The sequence below is a fragment of the Patagioenas fasciata genome, chromosome 30, assembly GCF_037038585.1.
Source record: "Patagioenas fasciata isolate bPatFas1 chromosome 30, bPatFas1.hap1, whole genome shotgun sequence".
Taxonomy (NCBI): Eukaryota; Metazoa; Chordata; class Aves; order Columbiformes; family Columbidae; genus Patagioenas; species Patagioenas fasciata.
This window is the reverse complement of record NC_092549.1, coordinates 4,877,738-4,898,094: the sequence shown is the minus strand read 5'-3', so window position 1 is coordinate 4,898,094 and position 20,357 is coordinate 4,877,738. Positions and strand designations below refer to the sequence as shown.

Here is a 20,357-nt window from a genome sequence, read left to right as displayed (position 1 = left end):
GCCGCTCTGCGCCGGCGGGAGGACTGACACTCGATGCTCGGAGAGGTGGCGGAAGCGGACGTCGGTTGGTGGCATTTCCGGGGCGCTGACGTGGAGGGCCGGGGCGGTGGAGAGGGCCGAGGCGGAGGGCGATGCTGACCAAGTTCGAGACCAAGTCGGCTCGGGTGAAAGGTAACGGCGGGGCAGGACCGAGGCCGTGGTGAGGGCCCGGGGGGTGCTCTGCCGGGAACTCCCTCGGGGCTGCTCCGGGTCTCTGGGCTCCCCGGTGCGCGGAGGCCTCGCTGACGAGTCTCTCGGTGCCTCACAGGGCTCAGCTTTCACCCCAAGCGGCCGTGGATTCTCACCAGCCTGCACAATGGCGTCATCCAGCTGTGGGATTATCGGATGTGCACTCTCATCGACAAGTTCGATGAGCACGACGGTCAGTGAGCTGGGGGAGCTGGTGGGTGTGGGACCTGCTTTTGGGGGGAGAGGGAGAGGAGGAAGGGAGGCTGAGCCCGAGTGTTGCTGAGGCTTGTTGGACTCCTCTGTGTTTCTGTGGGGCCAGTTCACTGGTGCTGAGCTTCATAGAATCATCAGATAATTTTGGTTGGAAAAACCCCTCAAGATCATCAAGTCCAACCATTCCCCCAGCCCTGGCACTAACCATGTTCCTGAGAACCTCATCTCTGTCTGTTCGAGCCCTCCAGGGTTGGTGACTCCAGCACTGCCCTGGGCAGCCTGTTCCAATGCCCCACAGCCCTTTCCAGGAATAAATTGTTCACAGAATCCAGCCTCAACCTCTCCTGGTGCAACCTGAGGCCGTTTCCTCTGCTCCTGGCGCTTGTTCCTGGGGAGCAGAGCCCGACTCCCCCGGCTCCAAGCTCCTTTCAGGCAGTTCAGAGATCAGAAGGTCTCCCCTCAGGTCCTTCATCTGCTCCTCATAAGACTTGTGCTCCAACTTTGCTTGCATATGCATAAATCAGGGTAATCATTTTGTTTCTAGTGTGAAAATGATCCTGTAAATAGAGATCTGAAAGTTCTGGATGTTTTGTGATGCTTTGTTGCAGACGTGTTGATGAAAAAAAGCACATTTGGGAGTGAGATCTCAGACTGTTATGTGACATTTCAGTATTATGCTGAAGCTCTTAATTTACCAGTGGCAGCAGGAGTGAGGAGGAATGCGAATTGTCGTCTTTTAACTTGCTCAAGGGGCTGCTCCAGCTGTCAGCAGTCTTGTTGTGTCCAACCTGCTCTTCCTATTTGCAGGACCTGTTCGAGGTATTGATTTCCACAAGCAGCAGCCTCTCTTTGTTTCTGGAGGTGATGATTATAAAATAAAGGTAAAATTGTATCTCTTTAGCTCTTTTTCTCTCAAAGGCATTGTCTAGGGAAAGGAATGTGGAAAGAAACTGGTTAAAAGATGAGAAAGAGTGTGGTGGGGAAGGGAAATAGTTTTGGGGTATTTAAGTGCTCCTGTTTCATAGACATTAGAGTTGAGTGCAGCGAGTTGAAGTCTCTGTAGTGTTAGAAACACATTTTAAAATGGAAGTAAGAGGCTTGAAGTTGAACTGAAATCTTGAATCTCTTGAAAAAGGACAAAAAAAATCTCGGTGGTGGAGGCGTGTAGAGTTGTTGTTCTGCTCCTGTGTTGTGCAGGTCTGGAATTACAAATTGCGTCGTTGTCTCTTCACTCTGCTCGGGCACTTGGATTATATTCGCACAACGTTCTTCCACCATGTATGTCAGCTCCTCTCCTGTTTATCCGGGTGCTGGGTGTCTCCTCCCTTTGCTAAAGAGATTGTGCTGGATTTGCTGGTTTGAGGCTGCTCCAGCTGTGATAGCCTTTTGTTGAAGTGTGAGAGACATAAATTCTGCTTCCAAGATCTTTAATAAAATTTAAAATGGGTTGTTTCTGGGGATAGTTGGAAAATATCCTGCGGGGAGGGAATGTCTGAGATGTGTGTCATTTCGTATAAGAAGATTTTGTCTTTTTAGGAATATCCCTGGATCTTGAGCGCTTCTGATGACCAGACCATTCGGGTTTGGAACTGGCAGTCCAGAACCTGTGTTTGGTAAAATGAATGGGCACTTTAAAAAGTAGCTGTACTGTTTGGGGATGAACTGTGATCTTTTGTCACGTTCAAGCAGAAGCTGCGCTTATTTGAAGGAACAGAACCGAAAATGAGATCTGAGCAGTTCTGAATCTTTCTGTCAGTCTTTTCCTCATTTATTCTGATGGCACTAGGCCTGCATTCATAAATCCATGTGTCGTTTGGTTGAACGTTTTTTGGGGGTTAAAATAATACATGTTGGCACCAAAGCCTGTGAAGTTATTGATATCAGAAAGTCACCCCTTGAGTGCTCTTTGCCCGGTGTTGAGGTGTGGTACCTCTGGAAGAGCAGCATTTGGCAATCCTGTATCATCCTTCCCCAGACTGAGCTTCTTGTTGTTGGTGCAAATTTGAATTCTAATAATAATACATTTTATGTTTAAATGGTATTTTCTGTCCTTTTCGTTGTAGTGTGCTGACAGGACACAACCACTATGTGATGTGTGCCCAGTTTCACCCCTCCGAGGACCTGGTAGTGTCGGCCAGCTTGGATCAGACTGTGCGCGTTTGGGATATTTCTGGTGAGCTGCCCAGGTTGAGGGGTTACCCCATGGTGAAACCGACTTCACTGCAATTGCTGAAAGCCAATTGAGGCAGGAAGGAACAATTTGGGTCTGAGAGCAGGAGCCTCAGGTAGAGAATTGGAAAATTCTCTATTGGTGGGGACTTATTCCCCTCCATTTCCATGAAGTTGTAGGATAGTGGCTGGAATGGACTTCTGGAGGCCACCTCGGCCACCCTTTTGCTTGAAGCAAGTCCTCTGCAACAGTAAATGCGGTGAGCTGTGGTTTTGTGCAGCCAAAACACCCTCTAAAGATGGAGATTTTGCAACCTTGTCTCCCAGTCTGATTTGATAGCAAACATAAGCAACGAGTATTGCAACAAGTGACATAGTGTGACTTGGAGGATGATTTTAGAAAATTCTGTATAACTTTTATCCCCTTGGCAAACTCTTGGAGGCAGCAGTAAGTCATTTGTTCTGAGAGAAAGAAGTAAAGACCTCTGTAGGAGTTGCCAAAAGGAAAGGGTGTAGGGGTTTGGGAGTTTTTCTTGGTAGCCTGGTTGTGGGTGGTGACAGGGAGAAAATAGTATTAGGAATTCTGTCAACATTCAGCCGCTTGTCTGCTTTATAAATGAAGGGTGGAGCAGGAGCTGCAAGTCAAAAATCCGAAGTACTGGTATCTTTGCTATTTCTTAGGTTGTACCTAGGCTGCAAGGTGACTTCGTGGGATGAAACCCGATTCGTAAAGGAAAAATTAGGAACAAAAAAAATACCAGATGGAGATCAGGGACTGGTGGGAGGGAGGGAAGGGCAGGACTGGTGGGGCTGTGACACAGAGACCCTCCATCCGCTCTTGCCATTGCGGTTTTGGTTGGACATGCAACGTTATTCGTAGCGCACGCTCAGACGTGACCAGCTGTGTCAACAGTAGGGGCTGGGGACAGAATATCCCAGTTATTTAAAACCTGTCCCTCTCTCTACTGCCAGCATGGGGAATTTAACAGCTCTTGTGCTCTTTGCTGCTGCATTCTCCCACAAATGCTCTCTCTCAGCAGAGTTCCAGCTGCCAAATTGGTTTGGAGATAGTACAGCCCTTTTTTTGTTTCTCTTCTCAGCTGATGTGTGATGGGGGATTTTAGAGACCTCTGAATTATTGACTCAGCTGCCGCTCCAGTCAGACACGACACTGTGAGAATGCTAGTGTGCAGAAAAGCTACAGAGGGATGAGAAACAGATTCAGAACACATTCCCTCCCTCCGCAGTTTTTCCCCCAAATTACATATGTCCTTTGCGGGATTCTGTTCTGGCCCTACCAGTCTCCCAGGAAGGGTTATTTCCCCATTTGGTTTGATGTCTGTTGTTGATACAATCCTGCCCACAGAGGGCAGCATTTGGTGTTGAGCTTTAACTCCGTTTCTGAACCCTGCTGTTAACTTGCACCTTCTGCTGACGTCAATGGGAATTTTCTTCAGCAGGTTTTGGCATTATAAGCACTGGGGTTTTTTGATGTTAAATGAGTTTTCTTTAGAATAAGGATCAGACTTTATTTCCTATAGTTTTAGCTCCTGAAAATACCTTGTGTCTAGGCACCTTGTCCAAAATATGTAAGCAAGAGGACTTCAAAGTGTCTTGGGTGAAATTTCCCTCCCCCCCAACACAGGCCCAAGCTCGGATTAGCGACGGGGTGCGAGGGGGAGAAATAAGAATGTATCAGCCCTTTGCTGAGGTGCTGCTGTTTGCATCCCAGTGAGCTGAAGTGAATCCTCCCTGCAATATGCTGCGTTGCAGACTTTGCTTTTGGTCTGTCTCATCTGAGCTTGTGTTTTTGAAGGAAGTGGAAGAGGTTCCTGGATGTTTCTCACCATCTTCCGTTCTTTCAAGTCCCCATTTTCACCCAAAGATGTGTGTAAACAGCACAGGGGAGTGCTCAACTAGTTGGTAAATTAGAAACATTGTCTTGATAATATACTTCTTGCTTCCTCCCCCTCTGCTTCTCCTTCCTCTTTGTTCCACAAGGCCTAAGGAAGAAGAACCTGTCCCCTGGAGCTGTGGAGTCGGATGTCAGGGGAATAACTGGCGTGGATTTGTTTGGGACAACAGATGCGGTTGTGAAGCATGTTCTTGAGGTACAGTGTAAATGTGTGTGTTCAGTTCAGCCTTTTCAGATTTATTTAATGAAATCCCTGTAACACAAATGATTCTGTAAAGGCCAAGAAGAATAGCAGAGGAGGAAAGAGCTAGAACACTGGACTCGGCTCTATAGAGATACATGTTCTTATAGATTATGGCACTCCTTTTTCTGGGAAGTTTAAAAATGGAAATCTGGAGAAGTTTGTGCTGTAACCAAACTGATACAGTTGTCTCTATGATGCCAAAAGCTTAGTTAAATAACAGATGTTATTACCTTGTGTTACTGGAAGCAACAGAGGAGATTATGGTAGAGAGAACCATCTGTAAATGGCTCGTTAAAGCTGGGATGTAGTGCCGCTCTGCTGCTGAGCATCAGCTTTGTTCTACTGGTGAAGAACAGTATCTGCAAAGCTTATTATTGTGGGCATCTATAAGAATGCTTTTACTATCTGTGAGCATTCAGCATGAGCAGCATGGTGTATAAAAAGGGGGAAAGCTGTGTCTTGGCAAGCCCGTCCACAGTCTTTGTTGCTTCATCCTTCCTTTGTTCATTCAGTCACCGAGTTGCTTCAAGTGATGTTTCTTTTTGCCTGTAGGGCCATGATCGTGGGGTGAACTGGGCTGCGTTCCACCCGACAATGCCGCTTATTGTGTCCGGAGCTGACGACCGGCAAGTGAAGATCTGGCGGATGAATGGTGAGAAAGTTCTCCCGAGGGAGCGTGTGGGCTGAGGCGCTGAGAGTTGGAATTTATGTTAGGACATCAATAGGCTGAACCTGGAGGTAACTTGCACTTTGCAAACATGTCTGCATGAGAGGTAGATAATCCCCAGCAGCATTGTCTTGCAATTTGAGGAGAGCTCAGTTGTCTAACAAACACCTTTAGCTGCTTCTGATTTACAGGCACTGCTGAGTGGAAACTTGCAGGAGTAGAACAGCTTGACTCTGAAGGTTTTTGAGTATGCATCAGTGGAATAAGAAAGGGAGATGATTTGAGAGCAGGAATGGTCATGCTTTTGTCAGCTCAGTCCATCTCAACTGTGGCCCTTTTGGCAAACTGATTTATTTGTTGTTTGTTTTGTTTTTTTCACTTGAACTGCGCTCGTGGTTAAAAAGTGACCTTAAGTGTAAATCACAGGGAATGACCGAATCAGCCAGTGCAGTCACTTTACTGAAGTACTTGATGTTTTTCTGCTATGGCAGTCCTTAGCCTGTTTAAGTTTTCTTTTCCTCATTCTTTTCAACTTTTGGTTAGAATCGAAGGCCTGGGAGGTTGACACTTGCCGGGGGCATTACAACAACGTCTCGTGTGCCGTCTTTCACCCGCGGCAGGAACTGATCCTCAGCAATTCAGAAGACAAGAGCATCCGTGTCTGGGATATGTCTAAACGGTTAGTGCTTGTCAAGCATCTGACACAACCTTATTCTAAAAGTTTTTACACATTATGAAAGGCCTACGGTTATTTCTAGAGAAACTGAACACTAGCAACTCTTAAAACAGCACTAGCGTTTGAGAATTCAGGAGTGAGAAATCATGTTTTGAGCATTCTCTGTCCCTTTGAGACACATGCTAAGGGCAAGGCTTGTAATTGTCTGAAAGCAGGCAGAAGAAGGCTGACTTCTCTAGTGGTACTGCTGCTGAAAGTATGTTAAATGAAAATATATTATTTGACAGAAGGCTTTGAATACAGTGCTTTGAACTCTCAGTGGACTCATGCTGAATACTAGAGGTGGTCTGTATGACAAAGCTTAGGATCTTCATTTTGGGAACTGAAGTTTACGCCAGGGTTGCTTTATATTTGCTATTCCTTCTCTTGCACATCTAGCACGGGCGTCCAGACCTTTCGGCGTGATCACGATCGCTTTTGGGTATTGGCTGCTCATCCCAACCTCAATCTCTTCGCAGCAGGTAAAAAAAAAAAACAAAGACCCATTCAGTGTCTGACAGGTTGTCATTGAAGGTAAAATGTATTCCATATAGGAAATCCATATAGGATGTGCATTTCTTTAGCATGCTTTGCAGAACATACTGACTTGCAGATGCTTTTATTAAAGGTATTATTGGGAAAAGATCCTTGTTTAACTCCCTGCAGTGGCTGAGAGCTGTGAGCAGAACAGTCTCTTTTGCCAGCTGCAGTTCAAAGCTTAGAACAAGACAGCCTCTGCATTAACTCCCAAAATACTCTAAGGCTAAGAAAAGATGGGACAGATCCCAGGGGATCTAGTGATGCTTGAAGAAATGCGTGACAGCAGGGCAGGCTGTTTTTAGAAGAATGTCAGATCTTGAATTTATGAAATGTGTACAGGAGTGGGAACATGGCCCTTAGTGAGGAAATAAGTGGAATCTCTTAATTCAGTCTGGCCGAGGGGTAGCAGACGTGGCTGGAAGTCACTGGTCTTGTTAGTTCTTCCTTGGTTTGAAAGACTTGGTAGCATCACCTTCATAATGAGAAAATACACAGGATTTCATTCATGTTTTAAATTCTTCCGTACCTTTTCTCAGGCCATGATGGTGGCATGATTGTGTTCAAACTGGAACGGGAGAGACCTGCCTATGCCGTGCACGGGAACATGCTGTATTATGTGAAGGACCGTTTCCTCCGCCAGCTCGATTTCAACAGCTCAAAAGATGTTGCTGTCATGCAGCTGCGAAGGTGGGAGATGGGTGCTCATCGTGTTACAAGAGGTGTTGCTAGTATCCTGAATGCCATATTAGTTTTTGTGCTTACAAATATGTCATATTGTTGTATTCACATACCTCAGTTTCAGCCAACTCTTCCATTGTATGAACTTGCAAAGCCTACAAGAAGCTTTTTCAGTCAGTTCTTATCTGTGCATAGATATACATTTTTTTGTAACAAACATTAAGTTTGAAATAATTTCAAACTGAAATACCAGTTCTTTGATTTATGAGGCGCTGATGTTCTTACAGTGTTTCCAAGTGTTTTTGATCCAGGAAATTAAACAAAACTTAGCTTTTCTGAGACTTGATGTATTTCAGAAAATAGAGAGTGTTTATCAGAAGATGACTCTTGATCCACTCTGACTTTTCTTTTCTTTGTTCATGACCCTTCTTCAGTGGTTCCAAGTTCCCTGTGTTCAACATGTCGTACAACCCAGCTGAGAACGCTGTCCTTCTCTGCACAGTGAGTCTGTTTGGTTGCATAGTGTGCTAAAGAACTTTCCATGAGGCTGTGGAATCCTATCTCAAAACGCTTTTTTCGTTTGCAGAGAGCCAGCAACTTAGAGAACAGCACTTATGACCTGTACACCATTCCCAAGGATGCAGACTCCCAGAATCCCGATGGTAGGCATTTCTTATTTCACATTAATCCTTGTGAGTGTTTATTACTGTGTAACTGTCCCATCCTCCACTCTCCAACTGTGTGTGTGTTATATATAAAAAAGCTCCATTTCTCTAAGCCTCTCTCATTGGACTCTGTGTTTCCCAGTGCCCCTGCAGCACACATCATTTGGCAGGATTCCTGCTCACTATATCACACTACACTGACTTGAAAAATTCATGTTCATCCCAAACTTTTACTGCTACAAATATATATTTTATAATTTTGTTATTAGGAACTTTCCATTTTTCCCTTTGTGCTCAGCAGGCAGCCTTCCTGGCTCATCAGCAAAGATGGATTTTAGTCAGATATGTTTTGTTCTAAGAGCCTTTATATTCCGAACAAGTGACTGTAAAAGTGACAGTGCCAGGATGCCAGTAGTCATTATTCCTCTCAGCAAATTCCAGATCAGTTTTGGGCAATTTACAAGTCAAAACATGATTTAGGAAAAAAGAATCATTCTTTCTCCTAACTATGAATTCCATTTGGAATCTGAAGCTCCAGCTGGTTCCTCCTGCCTCTGTCGTCGTGGCAGTAAAGATTTTGAAATGAGTGGGAGTGATGGATGAGTGAGACTGGAATCCAACTCACTCGTTATAGATTTATTGGTTTCTCTGGATCTAATGAAGGGAAGATTTCTTTGAGTACAGTCAGCAGGTGTATGTGGGGAGAGAAAGAGAAATGGAACCTTTTAGTAACTTTATATGGCTTAAACATTACTGAATATATTTCAAATATTTAGGTTGAGTGAGGCATTCAAAGCTGACTTGCCTGGGGACACCCAGCTTGTGACCCTTTAAATAAGGAAAGGGGTTTCTTCTTCCAGAGGAAGAAATGTCTCTACCTCATGAAAGCTGTGAGCTCTTAATGCATTTGCAAGAATAGCATAAAATTTAATGGACTGATAAATATCTTCTCCAACAAGCCGCTGTGTTCGCAGCCTTCTCATGATCTCCAGGACTATCATGTAGATATTTAACACGTGCCTTGGAGTTGCCATCATCATGTCCTCCAGCTTATTTACCCAACCTACAAGGGAAACTAAGCTTTCTTACCATTTTTTAATTCCGAGTAATATATTTAAATAGTTTTCTGCCTGATCTACAGTCAGCGTTGAAGACTTAAAACCAGTAAAAATGTTGAGTTGTGAAGATTCTGAAAAACAGATGAAGTTGCCATCAGAAAACCCCAAGCAGAGCTGGGAGTTGAATTCAGACAAGTCTTTCTTGTATTGAGTTGTAAATGAGGGCTGAGACAGTTCACGTTTAATCCATCAGTTATTTGGATGTTGATCTGCCACAAATAGCACTTTGCTTGGTGAAATAGCACTTGGCGTGGTGGGTGAGTCTCCGAAACCACTCATGCTGAGCAGCAGGAGGACTGGTGCAAAAAGAGACTGAAAACCAAAGTTTTATTTTACCAAAACAGCAACAGCTCTCTTGCTTTGCTTCTCTGTTCTCTTCTGCTGCTGCGAAAGCCTCCTCCGCATCTGAAGCCCGTCCTGCAGTACTGTCTGTCTGTGCATCTGACATGACGAGTGTTTGTGTTCGCTTTTTAAAAGCAGGAGCACAGCTGCGTGCTGGGGAGAGTGCAGCCTTTCTCCTCCAGCTCATTACATCGCTTTGTGGGGGGGTTGCGTTGAAGCTGGGACCCTCGCTGCTCGGTTTGTTTGGCCAGCGAGGCTCTTGCTCGTTAGTTTGACAGACGGTGCTGTCGCCCGGGATGGCTCGCTCCCGCGCCAAGCAGCGGCGTTGGCAAGACCGACGGCCACTTGTCTTGTCCCTTGGCTGGAGAGAAGGGCTGGTGCTGGCCACGCTCCCATCTGAAAGGACATCGGGGTGGAAATGAGTCTCTTGAATAGCCTGGGGTTAAATAGGAATTAGTAGGAAGCGGCTCCAACGGCCAATATGGGATCAAACAAGACTGACTGATGTGTTGCTGTAAGAGCCTGCCAGAGGTTTTATTCACTGCATGTGTTTTGCTCCTCCCCAGCCCCCGAAGGGAAGCGTTCCTCTGGGCTGACAGCTGTGTGGGTCGCTCGGAACCGCTTCGCAGTCCTGGATCGCATGCATTCGGTAAGAGGACAAGCTCTATAGGGTCGTCCTTTTAACAGGATGTTTTGTCGTTTGGAAGCACGCAGATGGAAAGTGGGGAGATTGGGTTAATGGCATTTTGTAGATCAGAGTAGACTGGCAAGGCATTGTCAGGGTGAGCTGCAGGCACACGTGAAGAAATATAGTGAAAATGTAATGAGTTGAAATATTATTGAACTCCTTTGACAGTAGATCTTACCTTGATTGCTTGTTGCCTGCTGCAGCAGGTGAGTTCAGGAATGAGTGCTGACCAGAACAGGGCTGGGAAGCCACCCAGGCCATGTTCATACCATGAAATTAATGTGGAAACAGCGAAAATACAGGTTCGGTTTTTATAAAGCTCTTTGTTCTGACGTACGGAGTACAATAAGAGAAAGGGGAGAGACAGTCATGGAAAGTTTTCCCTGCTTGAATTACTTGATTTGAAGGGGAAGACAAGTTTTGCTCTTTGCCCCATGGAGGATATTGTGTTTTTTTTAATTTAGGGTGTGGTTGGTTTGTTTGTTTTTTTGCTTAGTAAGTTCAAGTTTATTTCGTACCTGTTCTGTTACTCCTCCCTTCTTTCCCTTTCTTCTCTTACCTTTCTCCTGTCTCAACTTCCACATTTCCTTTTTCCAGCTACACTGTGTTCTCTCTCACTTTTCCCTAATATTTACATTGTTCATATACTCATTGGAGAGAGGACTTGCAAGTTGTATCAGCCAGGTAGTCCTGACAGCAGTGAGGCTGAACAGAAAGGGTACGCTGTGTCTGCACCGTGGCAAACCTGGGGTCAGGTTTTCTAGCAGGATAAAGTCCCATCCTTCAAGAAAGGCTGAAGCTCTTTTTTTGGCCTCTTGTCACCCAGGTTTAGCTACACAAAAATTCCGAGTTCAAATAATCCTGAATTTCTTTGTAGACTACCTAGCTGTAGAATCGATCTAACTGTCCTTTGCTGTTACGTTTCTTCTCATCAAATGGCAGATCCTCATCAAAAACCTGAAGAATGAGATTACAAAGAAGGTGCAGGTGCCGAACTGTGATGAGATTTTCTACGCTGGCACAGGGAACCTGTTACTGAGAGATGCAGACTCCATCACCCTGTTTGACGTGCAGCAGAAGCGGTAAGATGTGGTCTGTTGGGAGAAGTTTTAATATCGTAATCCTGCTGGCTGTGTTCTCGGGGGACAAGTAACAGCTATTAATGCACTCTAGAATTTAGCATCAGCTGCAGGCTGTGTCAGGCTGATCCAAACCACAGCTAACAACTGGTGTGAAGAGCAGAGTGTGAACGTAGCCAAGGTGCAATTTATGCTGCAGGCATTGTGCCGTTTATTTATCACAGGGAGATGTGTGCCATACCCTTGTAAATCCTGCAACTGCAGATTCAGGTGCTATGAAAGTGGAGAGAAATAAATAAGCTAAGTCCAGCTAAGCCTGCCTGATTTCTTGTCCCTTACATTTTATATCTGCTCAAAACGCTCTTGAACTGGAATGTGGCAGCCTATTTGTGCTGGTATATGTGTTGCTAGCCACAAAGGCAAGGAATTGGTGCTTTTTGCCATTTTTATAGGCTTGAGAAGGCTCTGGATTGTCTGCAGATGCATACAGTCTATGTTGATCACTTGCATCTCAGAACATGCCTCATGACTTTAATTTCCTTATTTTTATGCCTTTCTTTTTCTAGTATTGTTTGGGAAGTCACAAATATATTTAGCAAAGCAAATGCTCCTTAGAAATGTCTTATTTCCCTTGTTCTGTTCAATCCATCCCTAAAACCCCATCAGAAATCCAGGTTTTGAAGTCAATTGTCACTTCCAGTGTATTTGTTACTGCACAGATGTGGAGAGAGGTTTATTTTGCTGAACTGGACTGCGGAGACACGCAATTCTGCCTCATGATTTTATAGCTTCAGAATTGCAAAAAGGAGCTTCAGAGCATCTGCGAAGTGGGTTCAGGGTGTTGGGTACTGGTAGTTCTTGCACAGCTTGGTCACCTTGTTCAACTCTCTGATGTCAGCGCTTTCCTTTTCCAGAACTCTGGCCTCTGTGAAGATCTCCAAGGTGAAATACGTCATCTGGTCGGCTGACATGTCTCACGTCGCTCTGCTGGCAAAGCATGGTAAGCAGGGCAGGGGAGTCAGTGTTTCACCTGGATCCTGGTGCATAGTAGCTCCTTCCTTGCTTGGGAACAGAGTCCCTGATCGTGTGACCTGCTAGAGAAACCATTCATTGTGGTGGCCAGCAGTGAAGGTGCAGCTGAAGACGTTCACAGTGTGGGCCCTTTCTTCAGCAAAACCTTCCTGCAAGCTTGTAAAACAGAGGATTTCTTGTACTCCTCAAAATGATCCAGCTAATCCCTTTTGTAAAACAGAGATACATGGTGACAATTTTGGTGTTTGCCATCAACTCCTTAGTGTCTGACTCTTTGAATGTAGTCCCTGTTGCTGGGACTATGGAAGAGACCTGTTGTTATTCCGAGGCAGATTTGTAACAGTAGAGGGTTCCCTAGCCTTACTTCTTTTGGCTTTCCTCCCCAGCCATCATGATATGCAACAGAAAGCTGGAGTCACTGTGTAATATCCATGAAAACATCCGTGTCAAGAGCGGTGCCTGGGATGAAAGCGGCGTTTTCATCTACACCACCAGCAATCACATCAAATATGCTGTCACCACAGGGTGAGTCTGGGAGTCGTGCACTCAGTCCAGTCCTTGGACTAGCGGACCTTGTGCACACTACCGTGGGTTTTTTTTTTGTAGATGCCAAAGCTGGTGCTTCTGAAATGGCACTTTTATTACAGCATGGACATACCTAAAGAGCTAAATACTCATGTTTGGTTGCTTGCCTGGTGCACTGGTATTTTATCGCTGGGCTGGATGTCTGCACTGTTCATCTGACTGGAGTTTGTTTTTATAAGTCAGCCTAAAATAACACACAGAGTGTAGGAGCCTTTTTGAGGTAGGGGATGTGGCCATACAGATACATTGTGTTGGCACATGTGTCACACATGTACTGTGTGTTGGCGTAGGGATCACGGAATTATCCGCACCCTGGACCTGCCTATCTACGTGACCCGCGTAAAGGGGAACAACGTCTACTGCCTGGACAGAGAGTGCCGCCCCAGAGTCCTCACTATTGATCCCACAGAATTCAAATTCAAGCTGGCATTGATCAACAGAAAGTATGATGAGGTGAGGTGGCATGAGAAACCCTGCACTCTTCCTTGACCGTGGCCTGAGGATATAGAAAAATTCCTCACAAGTGGTGGCATCAGTTTCAGTGCTTGGGCCTTTTCTTTGCAGGTGCTGCACATGGTGAGGAATGCAAAGCTTGTGGGCCAGTCCATCATTGCCTACCTGCAGAAAAAAGGCTACCCCGAGGTGGCACTGCACTTTGTCAAGGATGAGAAGACCCGTTTCAGCCTCGCACTGGAGTGTGGCAACATTGAGGTGAGGTGACAGTGGTGCTGTGACAAAGGCATGGCCTTGTAGGGCACCACTTGCAAACCTTGCTTTTTGCTGCGAGGAGGAGGAGTACTGAGAAGAAGAAATATTAGTTGAGAGTGATAGTGTCCCAAAACCAGAGTTTTGTCACCTGGTGTGCAAAAAAAAAGAGTTATTGTTTATTACAGAGTTGCATAAGCATGAATGCTGGAATAAAGCCAGCATGCCAGAAAGGAAAATAACAGCCATTATATACAAAATCTTATCACTACATTCAAATTTGAAAGAGCCAGTTGGTGACACGTTTGCATATTGCATTACATAATCCCTTTAGCGTATAATGAGCAACGTTCAGCTAACACACTTATCCAACAGCGGTGTTCAGCTAAAGGACACTTTATCCGACAGTCTCAAGATACATGTTAAAACAGGACTCGACTAATCATGCAGGCTACCACATGTCTAAAGCTGCAAGGTCAGTCTCTCTGATTAAGTATTTTTCAAGTCACCCTTGTCTTTGTCAGGCTGACCTAAAACGGAAAGGATTTACGTATCTTTAGGTTAGCAATTGCAGGCAGGATTCATTCTTTTAAGTGATAATGAAAACAATAGAGTTGAGAATGATAGCAGCCCTGCTAAGGCCCGGCCTCTCAGCTGGGGCAGGATTTAGTGCAGTGATCCTTGTAATCCCATGCTTTCCATCACAGGCATTATCAGCAGGAGCCTGCAGAGAAAACTGCTCTCTGGAAAGCCCTTGTCACCATGTCACTTCTCTCATTAGATTGCTCTGGAAGCAGCCAAGGCTCTGGATGACAAGAATTGCTGGGAGAAACTGGGAGAAGTGGCGTTGCTGCAGGGAAATCACCAGATTGTGGAGATGTGCTACCAGCGCACCAAGAATTTCGATAGACTCTCCTTCCTCTATCTCATCACTGGCAATCTGGAGAAGCTTCGGAAGATGATGAAGATAGGTGAGTGCCAGGGTGCTGACAAAGAAGAGTGAGATAAGAAGATCTGAGTGTTATTCCCACAGGGAATGATCAGCATCAAAGTAAAAGCTCTTGAGACTTCATGTTTTCTTTGTTTTAGCTGAGATCCGTAAGGATATGAGTGGCCACTACCAGAATGCCTTGTATCTGGGAGATGTGGCAGAGAGAGTGAGGATCCTGAAGAACTGCGGGCAAAGTGAGTAATATCACACTAATGTGGGGAGAAGCTGGGGAGGTAGTTGGGAGGAACAGTAGTTCCTGCAGGCAGATCAATGTAATCCCTTCCCTGAGAAACTGAATCGGATGAGCACAAAATAACCCAGGAGCTTGAATACCATCCAGGAGACCCGAGTCAACTGTAGATGATATTCAGATGGTCAGTCATTGCCTACACGTTCTATTGACACCCCTAAAGGTGTAATTCTGCACCTTGCTGTGCTGCTCGTCTTTCCTTTGTGACAGTGTGGCCATGTGTGCTGCTATGAGAAGTTTTTGTTTCTCTAGGCAATGAAGAATGTCCACTCATGTTAATTATATTTTATTTCAGAGTCTCTGGCCTATCTCACAGCTGCAACTCATGGTCTGGATGAGGAAGCTGAAAGCCTGAAGGAGACATTTGATCCCGAAAAGGAAATGGTTAGCAGACTGACTAATGCTTCCTATTTTGTTACATGAGCTCTAGAGTTTGGGAATATGACAGTGGGATCTGGTGTTAGTGTGACTGGCGAGGCAGCTCCTTGCTGGGAGGGAGGAACCCTCTCCATTCCAGTCACCACTTCTCAGGCTTCAGACTGTCTGTGCCACTTGGAGGTGGGTAGGTCAAAGAATAGGATTTTCCTTATTTGGCCTTTAACCATTTTCTGCTCCTCTCTGCTCAGATTCCAGACATTGATCACAATGCAAAACTGCTGCAGCCTCCTGCTCCCGTCATGCCATTGGATACCAACTGGCCATTGCTGACTGTCTCCAAGGGGTTCTTTGAAGGAACAATTGCTAGCAAAGGTATTGCTTTGCACTTGGAAAGCTGCATTAAGCTGGGATATGCGGAATGCAGATATTTGTCTCCGTGGTTCCTGAACTGTTGCTGTTAACCTCACAGAAGCTGGAATCCAGCTCGCATGGCATTTACACCATCTTTGGCAAATCTTTCAAATCTTTGGCCTTCTAGCACAAGATGGGACTTGACAATTGGAGAGGAGGGTGCTGACCTAATGCAATTCTTTACTTAACACCTGACCACCTCAGAAATGAGTAAATGGAGGATCCTGCCCTTTTTGCAGGCAAAGGAGGAGCCTTGGCTGCCGATATTGATATTGACGCTGTTGGCACTGAGGGCTGGGGAGAAGATGCAGAGTTGCAGCTGGATGAAGGTGAATTTAAGAATTTCGTAGTTTTTCTTGAAGTGTATGGGTGCATCTGTGTAAGAGCTCTGACTATTTCCTGTTGCCTACTCCATGCAGATGGCTTTGTGGATGCTGGAGAAGGCTTTGGAGAGGAAGGTCTAGGTAAAGGACAAGAAGATGGAGGTGGATGGGAAGTTGAGGAAGATTTGGATCTTCCCCCTGAACTGGTAGGAGGCTTCTGAAGTAGCCCAGTTGTAGCAATGACAACTTGTAGTGGTGGGAGAAATGTGTTCTGGGCTTCTTCAGAGACTTGGTCGCCATAGCTGTGGCCAGCTCTGATTTCATCTGGATACTGGAGACTTCCATGATGCTCACTGCTCTGCGTGTTCCCCCAGGATGTTCCTGCAGGTCCACCAGGAGCAGCTGAGGATGGATTCTTTGTGCCACCCACCAAGGGCACCAGCCCAGCTCAGGTAACAGCACAGATCTTTTCATTGTCATTCTCAGAAACAGTGTAATTTGGCACTTCTCTTTTTGGGTTCAGTCCTTCTTGTGAACACTTGTGTGAGCACAGCGTAAGAACTTGTTAAGGGGACTTAGGGGTGATGAGGGTAGGTAAGGCTAATGTGCACATACACGCGTTTCCTCTTGTATTTCCTCTTCCCTTCTTGTAGGTGTGGTGTAACAATTCTCAACTTCCTGTGGACCACATTCTGGCAGGTTCCTTTGAGACAGCAATGAGAGTAAGTTTCCCCCTGGAGTTTCTAGGGAAAAAATGTGCTGTGATCCAGTCTGAAGCTTCGTTTTGTGTCCTTTTGTGAGTCATTTTGTGCATTGTTTTCTCTTTGTATAAAATAAGAGCTGCTGTGAGCCTGAGTTATGTCTGTGCAGCTTTTCTACTGCCCTGGACCACTTTTACTCAGATCAGTGTGTCTTTTTCAGCTCCTCCATGACCAGGTAGGAGTAACAAACTTTGGACCCTACAAGCAGCTGTTCCTGCAGACCTATGCCCGTGGCCGTACAACCTACCAAGCCCTGCCGTGTCTCCCTACCATGTACGGATACCCGCATCGCAACTGGTAAGCAACCGGGTCAGCTCCTTTTCTCTGCTCTTTTCCTTGTGCTGTCTACCTCCCAGACTCCTTGAGAGCGATGTCTCCTCCCCCTGTTGTGAATCATAGAATCATTTTGGTTGAAAAGGACTTTAAATATCATCGAGACCAACCTTTAACCTGGGAGGAGCCTTCCTGTTTGCTGGATATGAACAGGGAACATTCTGTCTTTAGTGGGATTTTTCTGCTGCTAGATGTAAAGATTTTAAAGAACCACTTTCATTTTTTTAGAGACTAAAACCAGGGTGAGGTGGTTGGGATACTGTGTTTTCTCGGACTAGTGTTCTGCCTCTGACAAAGCTGGTCTGAGGGATCTAGAGAACCACAGGTGTGTTTTTACAGTAATGTCTGGAAGCTGCTGTAGAAAAATGAGCCCCACTTCCCAACCTGTGCTAACACAGAACTGAGTAATGTGGGGGCAGAATTACAGAAGCATGGATGTCTTTTATGTTAAGCTGATGGGCAAGAAAAGCAGCGTGGCCCTGGGTCAAAACGTTTCTGACAAGTTGCAGACAATGCCTGTGTTCTTGCTGGCCTCTGCAGCGGTGTCCTTTGTACCCCCAACCCATCTTTGGTGCCCCCAGGAAAGAAGCTGGCTTGAAGAATGCCCTCCCCGCCGTGGGGCTGAAACTGAACGACCTGATCCAGCGCCTGCAGATCTGCTACCAGCTGACTACGGCTGGCAAGTTCGAGGAGGCCGTGGAGAAGTTCCGCTCCATCTTGCTCAGCGTGCCCTTGCTGGTGGTGGATAACAAGCAGGAGATCGCTGAGGTGAGGGGCAGACTCTGTATGTTGTGTGCGTGCCTGTGGGGCAGGAGGCTGAATGCCTGACTCTGTCTCCCTCTCTGAAAGGCCCAGCAGCTGATTGCTATTTGCCGGGAGTACATTGTAGGACTCTCGATGGAGATTGAGCGGAAGAAGTTGCCCAAAGAGACCCTGGAGCAGCAGAAGCGAATCTGCGAGGTACAGAAACTCCGTTAATTTCCTCACTGGGAGGGAGATGAGGGGGAATCATAGAATCATTTTTGTTGGAAAAGCCCCTCAAGCTGATAGAGTCCAACCGTTAACCCAACCCTGGCACTACCCCATGTCCCTGAGAACCTCATCTCCATGTCTGTTCAACCCCTCCAGGGATGGTGACTCCAGCACTGCCCTGGGCAGCCTGTTCCAATGCCCCACAGCCCTTTGGGGAGAAATTGTTACCAAGATCCAACCTCAACCTCCCCTGCTGCAACTTGAGGCCATTTCCTCTGCTCCTGGCGCTTGTTCCTGGGGAGCAGAGCCCGACCCCCCTGGCTCCAAGCTCCTTTCAGGCAGTTCAGAGATCAGAAGATCAGATCCCCTCAGCTCCTGTTCTCCAGCTGAACCCCCCAGGTCCTTCAGCCGCTCCCATCACACTTGTGCTCCAGCCCCTCACCAGCTCCATTCTCTTCTCTCCACTCGCTCCAGCACCTCAAGGGCTTTCCTGTAGTGAGGGGCGCAAAACTGAACACAGTATTCAAGGCGGGGCCTTGAATGCAGCATTTTCAGGACATCCAGATTTTCCTGTGGTTGGTAGTGATTATATCCCCACTTTCCCTCCTTCTCCCTAACACAGATGGCTGCCTATTTCACCCACTCCAACCTGCAGCCCGTACACATGATCTTGGTGCTGCGTACTGCTCTCAACCTCTTTTTCAAACTCAAAAACTTCAAGACAGCTGCTACTTTCGCCCGTCGCCTGCTGGAGCTGGGTCCGAAGCCTGAGGTGGCTCAGCAGGTATGTCCACGAGGTGCACAGGCAGAAATACCTGCCGGGGCAGACCCTGTTGGGACTGCTTCCTCGCTGCCCCTGTGGTCGATGTGCTTGCTTCTTGCAGACTCGCAAGATCTTGTCGGCATGTGAGAAGAATCCCACTGACACCTACCAGCTCAACTATGACATGCACAACCCCTTTGATATCTGTGCTGCCTCTTACCGACCCATCTACCGTGGCAAACCAGTGGAGAAGTGTCCGCTCAGCGGAGCCTGCTACTGCCCCGAGTTCCATGGGCAGATCTGCCGTGTCACTACGGTAAAGGAGTCTTGGTGTCTGTTACCACCCACTCCTAGTCTGGGATGTTTCCTTTGAGAATCCCCTCCAGCAGCTTCCCCTGTGCTCCCCCTAAACTGAGCTGGCATGGGTTGTGGGTCAGGTTGAACATCGGAAGACTTGTGAGGTGGAGCAGTTTGGGAATTGGGAAATAACCATGTCATTTAAAAGCGACCTTCAGGGACTAACACTGCAGCGATCAGCAGCACGTGTTCTCAAGAACCGTGTCTAGGCTCTGAACGCCACATACGGGGTTGGGCTGTTGAGTCACTTTTCAGCATTAATCATCTCCCTTTTATTCCTCAGGTGACGGAGATCGGCAAAGATGTCATCGGGCTGCGGATCAGCCCACTCCAGTTCCGCTAGGCCTTGTCTGTCCTGGGGAGGTGCTAGATGGGAAGTAAATGGTCCCGTTTCACAGCACAGTCTGGAAACTCACCTCCCACACTGTTCCAGCTTCTAGTCTAGTCTAGTCTAGTCTCTTCACCGTAGCTGTGCAAGTACTGTCTTACCTGCTCTCCCCACTCCGAGGAATGCTGTAGTCAGATTCTCTGCTGCTTCCCAGTCATAGCAACTTGCGCTTCTGTTTCCAGATCCAGCTGACGTGATTTTTGTATGCATGATTTTCTCAAGACAAATCTTTCCCAGAGGATAAAGGATGACTCTTGCTGAGTCCCAGTTACTGCACGGTACACTCTGTAGAAACTGCTTGAGGGGCATCACCTGCCTCTGACATCCTTTAGTGTTTGGCTACTGATAGAAGAGCTCGAAGATGCTGCTGCAGCCTGGAGAACAGGGAGAGCCAAGCCCGGCTCTCCTGGGAGCACAGCACCGTGTGGAACTGGGGCCAGCGCAGAGCCTGTCCCTGCGCCGGGGCAGCTCTGCTCCCCACAGAAGTGGCAGGAGAACAGCTCATCATCCAAGTGCTAGTGTTGACTTTTTGTTTTGTTGTCCTAGCAACATTTCTCAAAATACTCAGCTTCTCTCATGAATAAAGTAAGTTGACCATCTTGATCTTCCTGTTTTGTAGCTTGATTGGTCTTACTGAGATAGAGATTAGACTTAATTTCCTTATCTCATCTCCCCTTCACACCTGTAAGCTGCCAAACTTGGAGGGTTTTGAAGTTCGCAGAAAATGGAGGCTGTAGTCCTGAAATCATTTATTATGCCAGTAGGGGCTGCTTCTGTTGATTATTAGTGTGTAATCACTGTTGCCAGTGCTGAAATTATCCTTATTGGTAATGCTCCTGCCTTTGCA

General features: G+C 46.5%; 1 protein-coding gene across 2 annotated transcripts; it reads left to right on the top strand.

Moving 5' to 3' along the window:
* The first annotated feature begins 30 nt into the window (after nt 1-30).
* On the top strand, nt 31-20,113 carry COPA (COPI coat complex subunit alpha). 2 transcript variants are annotated; one of them, XM_065857768.2, is made up of 33 exons: nt 31-171; nt 308-421; nt 1,249-1,322; nt 1,639-1,719; nt 1,978-2,054; nt 2,505-2,614; nt 4,612-4,721; nt 5,322-5,421; nt 5,980-6,115; nt 6,551-6,633; nt 7,228-7,378; nt 7,804-7,870; nt 7,956-8,031; nt 10,061-10,143; nt 11,125-11,264; nt 12,176-12,261; nt 12,680-12,818; nt 13,169-13,331; nt 13,443-13,589; nt 14,365-14,554; nt 14,673-14,768; nt 15,120-15,208; nt 15,451-15,574; nt 15,853-15,942; nt 16,033-16,142; nt 16,311-16,388; nt 16,590-16,658; nt 16,858-16,994; nt 17,612-17,798; nt 17,880-17,990; nt 18,625-18,786; nt 18,887-19,081; nt 19,406-20,113. In XM_065857768.2, exons 1-33 carry the CDS (start codon nt 132-134, stop codon nt 19,463-19,465), a joined length of 3,675 nt encoding a protein of 1,224 aa, XP_065713840.1. In that variant the 5' UTR covers nt 31-131; the 3' UTR covers nt 19,466-20,113. The 2 variants fall into 2 exon arrangements, with proteins under 2 accessions (XP_065713840.1, XP_065713841.1); XM_065857769.2 differs by lacking the exon at nt 1,639-1,719.
* The last annotated feature ends 244 nt before the right edge of the window (nt 20,114-20,357 follow it).